This window comes from Squalius cephalus (assembly GCF_949319135.1).
Source record: "Squalius cephalus genome assembly, chromosome: 20".
Taxonomy (NCBI): domain Eukaryota; kingdom Metazoa; phylum Chordata; class Actinopteri; order Cypriniformes; family Leuciscidae; genus Squalius; species Squalius cephalus.
In genome coordinates, this window is record NC_137141.1 from 5,679,432 (window position 1) to 5,691,077 (window position 11,646).

The 11,646-nt window shown below is 38.2% G+C and overlaps 1 protein-coding gene across 1 annotated transcript; it reads left to right on the forward strand.

The window, feature by feature from the left end:
• The first annotated feature begins 5,072 nt into the window (after positions 1-5,072).
• odc1 (ornithine decarboxylase 1) lies at positions 5,073-11,083 on the forward strand. Its single transcript, XM_079852617.1, has 11 exons — positions 5,073-5,258; positions 6,113-6,246; positions 7,112-7,233; positions 7,899-8,072; positions 8,220-8,392; positions 8,738-8,954; positions 9,043-9,126; positions 9,218-9,380; positions 9,689-9,804; positions 9,895-10,109; positions 10,569-11,083. Exons 3-11 carry the CDS (start codon positions 7,132-7,134, stop codon positions 10,705-10,707), a joined length of 1,383 nt encoding a protein of 460 aa, XP_079708743.1. The 5' UTR covers positions 5,073-5,258; positions 6,113-6,246; positions 7,112-7,131; the 3' UTR covers positions 10,708-11,083.
• Positions 11,084-11,646: the final 563 nt, after the last annotated feature.

Here is an 11,646-nt window from a genome sequence, read left to right on the forward strand (position 1 = left end):
CAACTGAAATCAAAATTGACCCTATTTACTTTGTTAGCACATATTACTAGTCTTGTGGTGAAAAATTTAATCCGTGCAAGTTAATACACAGAAAAAAATTGTTTGCCGTTGTAATCTTTAATCAAAGTCTGAAAAGTTACTTCCGGTCTGGAATGGCGTTCCTTCTATGATGATGTAGGTTTGACGGCTTGGGTTGGGAAAGGCTTAACCACTCCCCTCAAACCATTAGTCTGTTATGAGCAGAGATGGAGAGGAGGAGCGCTAGAGTAAAACCCTGCCCTCTGTTCAATATTCCTTTTCACTGGGAAATACGTCACAAAACTGGAGAAAAGTCGTTTGCAACTTCCGGTTCACACGGACTTTAATAAACAAACTACAGCTGGTCCAAAACGCAGCAGCTCGAGTTCTTACCAGAACCAGGAAGTATGACCATATTAGCCCAGTTCTGTCAACACTGCATTGGCTCCCTATTAAACATCGTACAAATATTGCTGATTGCACTAAATGGTTTAGCTCCGCAGTACTTGAGCGAGCTCTTAACGCATTATAGTCCTTCACGTCTATTGCGATCTCAAAATTCCGGCCAGTTGATAATACCTAGAATATCAAAATCGACTGCTGGCGGTAGATCCTTCTCCTATTTAGCACCAAAACTTTGGAACAATCTTCCTAACATTGTCCAGGAAACAGACACACTCACAGTTCAAAGCTAGCTTAAAGACACATCTCTTTGACATAGCATTCACATAATACATTATAGACTTCTATAATTCAATGTTAGGCTGCATAGATTAGGTCAGCCAGAACCGGGAACACTTCCCATAAATCCTGATGTACTTGTTATATCATAAGAAGGATGGCGTCTACGCTAATATCAGTCTCTCTGTTTATCCCGAGGTTTACCGCAGTCCGCCGGATACAGGCTGTATCCAGATCTGATGAAGGACCTGCGCCGGGACGCGACGACAATGCAGTCCTGAAATGTCAACCAGTCCCTCCCCTGTGAAGGCCTCCTTCCCTTCCCATTACCTTGCGTTCTCGAGCCACCAGGCACCGTTTTGTGCGGATGAGTGACCGGAGCGCGTTGAGTGTTTTCTGTTAGAACGGTGTCGTGTTAGCGGTCCCTAAGTTAATAACTAATGATCTTTGCAACAGAAGTGAATCAGTCAATCAAAACTAACTTTAGCTGGACAATAACTTTATACTAGAGCTGCTGTAAACCCAAAACAATCTCTGTTACTATAATTTCCTATTATCACTGTAAAGCTGCTTTGAAACAATCTATATTGAATGAATGAATGAATAGCTTTATTGGTCACTAGTCACAAGTACCAGCGAAATTCCACCATCAACCTGTCCATACAAACATACATACAATATGACAAGGGGGTATTGTTAAAAGCGCTGTATAAATGGTGACATGAGTGAATGGTTTTATTTTATTGTATTTTATTTTAGCTTTATTTGAATGAACAGATTGGTTTTAGTTTTAGTAAACGATAATAACCCTTCTCCTGGATCAGCTGTGTTCAGAGTGTGTGTGTATGCGTGCGCGTGCGTGTGTGAGCGTGACTTGTGTTTGTGACACACATAAAGTGTCTTAATGCTCTTAGGTCTGTTTCCATCACAGATGCTGGCCCTGAAATAATCACCTGGTCAGTCCTGGTAAATACAGCAGGCTTACATGTGACATAGAAACCTCCTTCCTGTAATCACTGTCAATATACATTATATACTCTCAGAGAAAATGTACAAAAATAGTACCTTTAGGGGCAGAAAAGATCATCTGTTTCCTTCGAATGCTGTGAAATAAACATTTAGGAATAAAGCACCATTTCCACCTCATGTGATCAAGAGAACAAAATAGTGACTTTCAGGGAACTTGGTGCAATATACAGTATCAATAATAAGATAAAAAGTCACTGCCTGTGACTTTTTTACGTAATAAATAAAGGAAATGATGCAATAATAAATTACTTATATCAAATCGCTCAGGCATTTCAGAATGACTAAAACAACATTTGAGATTCAATCATTTGATCTGCTAAGTCACGCAAGTTTATTGTTGTACAACCAAGAATTTATTTGGTAAATGCATAAATCGTAATTTATGCACATCTTATTATCATATAAAAAATATCCTCAGCTGAGCGCATGCATTTTATATGCACATTTTAGGAATTTGAGCGCATCTTGGCGTTTCCATCCAGCAATGTTTTAAATGCGATATCCCAAAACTTGCATATGTGGATGGAAATATCTATGTACTTTTCAGCAGTGTCTTACTACTGTAATTGTTTGTTTGTTTGTCTGAGCTCTCTTGGGATGTTTCTATCTGTGATTATTTTGATAAGTGAAACAAAAACTCAATTATTTACCTAGCATGTTCTCAGTGTTTATGTCAAGTGTTTGGGTTTGATCAAATAAGTCACACCCTTCAAACTGCTTTGACTCATAACTATCCGTGTTGCTAGAAATAGAGGTTTTGAGGTTGTTAGTTCAAGACTGTGTATACTGTACACAGAACAGCCCGTGTGTTGTGTATATCATATTTCTGAAACTATGATATTGTGCCAAATCAACACAAATCACTCCAAATCAACACACAGCTGTAATTATGTAAACGTTTCCATAATTGTCAACTGCACATGCAGTAAATCCAATATGAATCCTTGAAATGTCCACTAAGGCCATGTACATAGAGAGGAAAAGAACGAGAGAAAAGAATCTCCTTCTCTCCATGATGTCTTTGTATTAACTTCCAGGGAAAATGCATGATTGACAGATTAGGAAACCCGATTTAGATCTCAGCACCTTGATAAGGGTGGAAAATGTTGCCACATGAAAAGTGTTGCCTGGTGTAGCCTTATGGGAGGGGGAAAAACTTACATAGGAACCTTCTTACGCATTAGAGATTATTGAGTTCACGAGAAAGTGATGTGGTTTGTGGTGTTCGAGGACAGTAATAAACAATGACCTCATGTTCCAGTTGACCTCTAATGGTTCTGTGTGGATTCTGGAAACACACTGACTGGCGGCAAGACGATGAATTACAAATGGTCTGGGCTCATTTGCATCTGGAAAACGTATTCCTGACCACAGCAATGTAGTCTTCATGGATCATAGAGTTAAACGGGGCAGGGCAAAAGCCACAGCGAGGATGTGAAATACAGAGGCTTATGGCTTTTTCCAGTAGTGATGATTTTTGAAGCACTTGTGAATACATTTAAGCACAATTCTGTATGAATTCGCAAAATAAAATGTGTATTTTTTTATTATTAATTGATTGATAATTGAGGTGACTGCCAGTAATTCAGGACAGTGTTTGCAACAATAATATATCAATCATCAAAAGTTTTTTGACAACATGGTAATAACCGCAATGATATGCAAGATAACTTATATGAAAGACCGATTCAAAGACACCAGCAGTCTGATATCCGGCTGTTAAGATAAAATCATTCAACGTGATGGCAACTGATATGACAACTAAGGGCCTATATGGGGAATACAGTATGAAATAAGGCAGTCAAATCTATGCTAAGATGCTCCTGAGCCTCAATGGATCTAATTTTCTTCTTAAGTATTGTGTATTTCAAAAAGAAGAAGGAAAAAGTTGTTTGTGCAGTGCCCAGGTGCACAGGATATAGCCATGATTAGTCTACTCCTTTGATTACGGGGAGTTTTAGGATTGATATATTTAGTGTCCACTGCTAATTTCTAACATCTGGCAGGATGACAACAAAGTCTGCAGAACAAAGATAAAAGACGGAAGGAGGCGTTTGTGCAAAAGGTGAGGAAACATCCATTTTGGCATCTTCAGCAAGGTCTTGCAGCATGTGGACAGAAAGCTGCTGTCATGAAAGCGAGGTTTAACTGGAACCAGATTGGTTTGGTTACGAGAAAGGAACAAAGTTACAAAGGCACAGAAACACTCCTCCACATGACACCATCATCCGCACTGGCCCGATCTAAATAAAAGTGTTACTAATGAAATGCAAATGTAGCTGTATAACTGTTTTCGCGTAATATATCTTCCTCCTCTCCCTTCCCTCCTTTCACTTCCAAACACTGGGGTGCAATAAACCTGTCTCACGAACTGGAAGTGCAACACCCTTCCTCAGCCAACACACATACACTGTACTCCAAATACTGATTTATTTTTTTATGTTGACATCTATACAGTATGTGTATTTATGTGTATGTATGTATATGTGTTGTGTGTGTGTGTGTGTATGTATGTATGTATAGCTATCTATATACTGTGTACTTGCACAAAAACTATTGTTTATTTTACCACATTGTCTTAAATTTACACTTTTTCTATTTTTGCCAATCCTTGTAATCTACTAAACGTTGTTAGTTTAGCTAGTTTACATAGTTTAGTTGTTTTAAAATGTTGTCTTACGTTGTTTTAATGATATAGACCAATAAAGACCTATTCTATTCTATTCTATTATATATTTCCATTTATATTTACAGTTAACAGAGGGATTTATCCAAAATGACTTAAGCCAAATATTTCAACAAAAGAGAAAAAAAATATATTTTAGTAGGCTATTATTTTAACATTTTGAATTAGCTTTTACCTTTATATCGCCAATTTTAATATGTGCTTTTGTTTAATCCAATATTTCATATTTATAACACTTTGTATTTTACTTTCATCTTCATATCAATTAGCTAGACAATCTGTAGTAGTTTTACTTTATCAATAAAAACACTTATATGCATAGATCAATCTTATTTTATAATTCAAACTTTTATCTGCTCATAGAGAGAACACTAAAATGTAAGTGTGTGTATATTCAAACTTCCCTACAACTATAAACTTTTCCATTTAGCAACAACAGTTCAGAAAGGAGTTTATGTTTAGTAAACCACAAAACTTTTTTTTTTAACTGTATTTTTAGCACGTTGTTCATTTTTAGGGGATTCTGTATCATTAACATGTTTTAGTATCATATTTATGAATTTATTTACCAAATGAGTAAGAACCTTTGTTAGATAAGGAAGCGTCGCGCTTCAAGCCGCTAACAAGACCAAACCGGTTCGCTCCTTCGGAGGAAGCCGGTTTCAGCTAGTGCGTCACCTTGGAAACCACGTCACTATATATAGGGCTGAGAGCGAGCGCCGGCTTTTACTCCGACAGTTCGCCAGTTGATCATCACCATAGCCGTTTGTGCGCGAGGAGAACAACGTTATTAATTTTCAACTGTCTGATCTAATGGGAACACTCTTTGTAAATGCGTTTTAAGGTGAGTTACATTAAATTATTGAGTGAAATTTAGCATCATTATATCCGTTATGTTAAGGATACACTTTCAGTATGGTACAGTCTAATCATAAATTAAGAAACTAGCCGCTAGTTACATCGCTAAAAGTGTTTTTCTGACTTTAAAAGATCGTGTCTTGTGTAGTTGTGGCGTATGTTATGACATAATGGCCTTCTGTGGTGTGTGTGAGACTGTGAGTCAACGTGGCCGATGTGTGTATCACGCTTTCTTGCGTAATTTTAACTTCGGCTTTGAAAAATGTTATAGTCGGAACCAGCTGTGTTGACAAGCGCGAAGTAACTTACTTGTATATCTTGATTAGTTAGTACACGCTAACCGATATTCTCAAGATAAAGATCAATGAATGAAGTCAGTCAGGAGTCTCACACGCTGCAAAGCCTGACTAGCCTGAATGACTGCATTCTATTGGCTGAGCTGAAATCGGAAGCCGGCTGGAGTTGATCAGTGATTGGCTGACTGGAATGCCTGTTATAGTTTGTGCAAACAGAGCGTTTCCTTATTGGGTAACTGGTGTAGTCGCGCTCTTCAAAGGGGAGGGACTAAATTTTCAGCCTCTGCGTAATGCGTAATGCCCGGCGTCTTGTCCAAAAATGTGTGCGGGTTCCAGTTTCAGAGAAACAATTTCCCAATCTTACACGATATGATCTGTCTGTTACAATAAACGACCAATTTCGTGTTGTAACTTTAATACATGCAATGAAAGTTTCACACGCAATGTGACTTACCAGAAACTTCGTATATTGGGCTGATTTATTACATTCTCTTTAGGCTTTAATAGACTGTACTCATTTTTCTTGTCATTTTAATCCTTTCAGAATTCTTGCTTGAGAGAAGTACACACTGGCCCTGGCCTTGAGGCTTATCTGAAAGGATTCAACTTCACTGGTGAACCTCCCTGGCTGTCTGACGTCTGTTAGCATATTATAATCCCATCTCTTCCATTCATCTGGTAAGCCATTATAAGTGACCAAAAAAAGGAAATTAATGTGGGAATTAATAAGCTATGAAACCCTGTTAATGGGTTAATATGAGTTGCTGAGAGATATAAACTTGCAATTCTGAGAAAAAAGTCTGCCTTTTTTTCCTCGTAAATGGACTTTATAACTCGCAATTGTGAGTTTATATCTAACAATTCTGAGAAAAAGGTCAGAATTGCGACATGTAAACTTGCAATCGTGAGATAAAAAGTCGCAATTACCTTTAATTTTTTATTATGTGGCAGAAACAATCCATAACATCCTGCAATTTTGTTTTTATAAGGATTTCAGAATTTTTTTAAATGTTACATTTGAAGTGTGAACATCCTAAAAGCTGTAAAAAAAAAATGTCATATATGAGATGCTTTCCTTAAACTTTGTGTTTATTTAGTAACTAAAACCATTTAACAAAAAAGTTTCTCGAAATAAATTTAAATATTAATAAAATGATTGCTAATTGCCAAGGAAACATTCCACGTTTTCATTTAGTTTATCCTGATGTGCTAGAATAACTAAAACAGAAATAAAACTCTAAGTATAAAAAATGTTTTAAATAAAAATGACACCATAAAATTACTGAGACTTTAAAATTAAAACGACAATGGGAAATGTACAAAATAACTATTGATAACTCTAATGGTATCTCATTGGTATTAAAATACTAGAGGTTAGTGAAGACTGTAACTGTACAGGACGACTATCACAGCTACTGTGCAGAGATAAGGTCTTGTTTGAGGACACTGTGGCTGTTGAGTTCAAGGAAAGACTATCTGTCAGAGTGAAGGCTGTTATCTTAGAGGCCACCTTTCATAACGCGCCTTTCGTTTTCTTTTGCAGTTAATTCTTGAACAAACACGATGACCACACTGACTGGATCAGACTTTGACTTCACCTTCCTGGAGGAGGGATTCTGTGCACGGGATATCGTGGAACAGAAGATCAACGAGTCGTCCTTATCGGTGAGTTAACCCTTTCTTTTATACCTGCATTCCTACCTCTCCGCTTAAGGCAAGGAATGGTGTTTTTCGTCATTTTTTTGAGGTTTGGGGCATTTTTTAACATGAATGTTGTCTTGCCACTTGTCTGAATAATATATAATATATATCTTTTGCTTGATTTTATACAACATTTTCTTTCTAAAAACATGGTGTGTGGTTTTTTTTTTTCTTCTGGTTGTTGACAGTGTTGTCTGATTTATGGAGTGATAAACTTTAATATGTCAACAAAATAAAACAAAAATTTTGAATCTGGCTTTATCTGATGTTCCCATTTCTGTTCTGGAAATGTATGCATATAAGTGTATTTTTAATTAGGTAATGCTCATTTGTGTATTTTAACATAATATTTCAGAAAACTTGGAATAGAATTAATGTTTGCAATTCTTAATATAATCAGTCAGCTGGGAAGTATGATGTTGTTGTTTTTTAAGACACCACAGGTGAATAGGGTTGCTTTAATTGCTGTAAAAATTAATAAATGTTAATATAAAAATATGCCTCCTTTTGTTTATGCAAAAGGTTTTTGTGATGAAATGTGACACGGTCACGTTTTCATGAGACTCGTGCACTATAATTCATCTTAAGATACTTCCAGAGTTCTGATCACATCTCTTCTCTTCCTTTAGGATGACAAAGATGCCTTCTACGTGGCTGACCTGGGTGACGTCCTGAAGAAGCACCTCCGTTGGTTGCGCGTTTTACCCAGAATCACTCCGTTCTACGCAGTGAAGTGCAACGACAGCAGGGCTGTTGTCACAACGCTGGCGTCTCTGGGAGCGGGATTCGACTGTGCGAGCAAGGTATGTGGAAGATTCTTCATTCAAGTCCCTTAAATCGCAAACGTGACTTCTCCATGTGTCTCAATGACCTCAGCTGCAAAAGCGAAGTATGTTTAGCAGCTTTAATCCTGTATTAACCTGACTTTTAATCCTCCTCTCCTCTGCTAGACGGAGATCCAGCTCGTGCAGTCTGTGGGTGTGGACTCCAGCAGGATCATCTATGCTAACCCCTGCAAGCAGGTGTCTCAGATCAAATACGCCTCGGCTCACGGCGTGCAGATGATGACGTTTGACAGCGACGTGGAGCTCATGAAGGTTGCACGATGCCATGATAGTGCCAAGTGAGTAACGTCACCAGAAAACCATCTCGCTTCACCACAAATAACATTATAACAATACTGCAAGTATATTTGACTTCACTATTTTAGTAAATATTTAGAATAATATAACAAATGTTAAACTTAAGAAATGAACTGTTAAATAAAGACAGTAAAATAATGAAGGCTAAGCCTGTGCTCAGGTGTTCTCAATCAAAATGAAAGTCCCACTCATGACACTTAACGGCCAAACAGAAAGACTTGTGTAATTAAAATCCCAAATATCGGTTGACTAATAAAAAAAAAGGAAGATTTTGTGAATTATGACAAGGTTTTCATGACCATTAAACCCATTCTCTGTGTCTGCAGACTGGTTCTCCGTATCGCCACTGACGACTCCAAGGCCGTGTGCAGGTTAAGTGTGAAGTTTGGTGCCACGTTAAAGACCAGCCGGCTGTTGCTGGAGAGGGCGAAGGAGCTTGGGCTGGATGTGATCGGAGTCAGTTTCCATGTGGGAAGCGGATGCACTGATTCTGAGACGTACAGGCAGGCCATCTCAGATGCACGCTGTGTTTTTGACATGGGGGTGAGTGGCCTTTTACTGGAGAAATTCAAAAAACACACTCATTTCTGCGATGGTGTATAATTAATCTGAAAAATGCATTGTCCACCAGGCGGAGCTGGGATATAACATGACCCTGCTTGATATTGGCGGAGGCTTTCCAGGCTCAGATGACACCAAACTGAAATTTGAAGAGGTATTATTATTATTTTTAAATCACCATCTTAACTTTGGGTGATCAAAGACGTTTAGATGATAAACTTTTGTTTGTTGTTTGTGGTTTGCAGATCGCCGCTGTGATCAACCCTGCACTGGATAAATACTTCCCTGCTGACTCCGGCGTGAGGATCATTTCTGAACCCGGCCGCTTTTACGTGGCGTCTGCATACACGCTGGCGGTCAACATCATTGCCAAAAAGGTCATCATGAAGGAGCAATCAGCCTCTGACGGTAAAAGCTAACATCCAAAACCATGTTTGTTTCTAATATTCAGCAATATTATCGATTTAACTGCACTGACACTATCGGATAATACAATTTTTACTGAACTGAGATGGGTTATGACACTAATTTGCAGCATCGTCACTATTATTGAACTATTGAGTCTTCTGTAGAGATGCTTCTAGCTGAATTGAATTATTTATTTTTTTGTAATTGTTGAACTTTGACACTGTTATTGACCTGAATTGAATCATCACTGGAGTGCCGCATGAATAAATGTGATGACTGACTTGGTTTCAATTTTTCCCTCACTTCAGAAGAAGAGGATGGGACCAATGACCGAACCTTGATGTACTACGTGAATGATGGCGTTTATGGTTCCTTCAACTGCATTCTGTACGACCATGCGCATGTCTTGCCCACTCTGCACAAGGTGTGGAAAAGAGTTTTAGCCTATCAGATTATCTTTTTTTTTATGGTTTTTATTCTCTAAAATTAACCCGTAACCTGTACTCTCTTGTAGAAACCCAAGCCTGATGAGCGCATGTACCCATGCAGTATTTGGGGACCCACCTGTGATGGGCTCGACCGCATTGTGGAGCAGTGCAGCCTGCCGGACATGCAGGTGGGCGACTGGCTGCTGTTCGAGAACATGGGTGCCTACACTGTAGCCGCGTCCTCCACCTTCAATGGCTTCCAGAAACCCGACATTTATTACATCATGTCCCGAACCGCCTGGTAAGTTGGGTTTGGGAATCCATTTTCATGATGTTAACTGTTCTTTAAGTTCTTTCGTTTGATGTAGACCAAACACCTTACTAAAATGCTCAGTAGTATCTAAAATAACACTGCAGTTAAATACCTTAGTTAACATGAACTAAGAAAGTTAACATGGGCTAAGAATGAACAATACTTCTACAACACTTATTAATCTTAGTTAATATTAATTTGAACATTTACTAATACATTATTAAAATCAAAGATTGTATCTGTTAACATTAGTTAATGCACTGTGAACTAACAAGGAACAGCTGTATTTTTATTAACTAACATTAACAAAGACGAATAAATACTGTAACAAGTGTATTGCTCATTGTTTGTTCATGTTAGTTAATACATTAAGCTTATACTGATTATTGTACTAAAAGAATGGTTAATGGAAAAAGCTGTTTCTGACGGACCGATGTTTCATTGTAGGCAGTGCATGCAGCAGATCCGTGAGCAGGGGATTCCTCTTCCCGCCGAGGAGCAAAGCACTGGAAACATGCCATCTCACTGCGGTCGCGAGAGCACCCTGGACGTGCCGGCCAAGCCAAGCCCGACTCACGTGCTGTGACGCTCTCTGACCACCACAGCTAGAGCCAGTTCTCATTCAGACAGCGTTGACCATGCATTTCACGCCACAACACTGTCTCGGGGTCCATTTCCAAATGTGTGCTTTTAAATTACAACATAAGTTTAATTAACTATTCTAAATGCAGCTCTTTTGCCTCTTGTTTGTAAAAGTTGCAAACCCTCAGACCTGAAGACGCACAATTTTGTCTGACAGTCCTGTGGCTGTTTTTTAATTTAGTTTTTTTCTACTCATTTTTTTAAAATATATATTTACATATATACTTGTAATTTGAGACCAGATACTTGGGTGGAGGATACGAGGGAGGTGTAAATGTGTCTGATATTCTGTGTGTTGGAGGAAGGCCTATTCCTGAACTGATTCCCCCTCTTAACAAACCTAACAAACATCCAAATGTCAGACGCGCTACTTTCCATGGAGAGTTAAGAGTTTATTGGGAGAACATTTCATGATATGGCTGCTTTTCGATCTCGCCCTCCATAAAGACACGTACAGATTTCCTCCTCGGTGACCATTTCTCTTTTTTTACTTGATTAACTAAACGTTAAGATTATTGACCTGAAAATATGTATTATTGATTGAACTGTATGCCACTGATGCATTTGAAGTGGATCTAAAAGAGATGGGATTGCATTTATATTGCTTTCCTATGGAAACTTTTTTTTTTTTTTTTTAATTTTTGTATTTTTATATAAATAAAGGTAGCTGTAAAATGATGAATTGTCTTGCTTTTCATTTACGTGCCCAGTAGCCTTTCAGTATTTTACATCTGAATACGTGCACAAAGATTCTGGGTTACAAACACTGAAACAAACCAGGAGTCACTATATACGAGCACAATGGGAAAAGCTTGTCAAGTGAATAAGCTTCATGGCTGTTCATGATTTCTTATTATTCATGGTGCATGTGTGCAAGAAATGC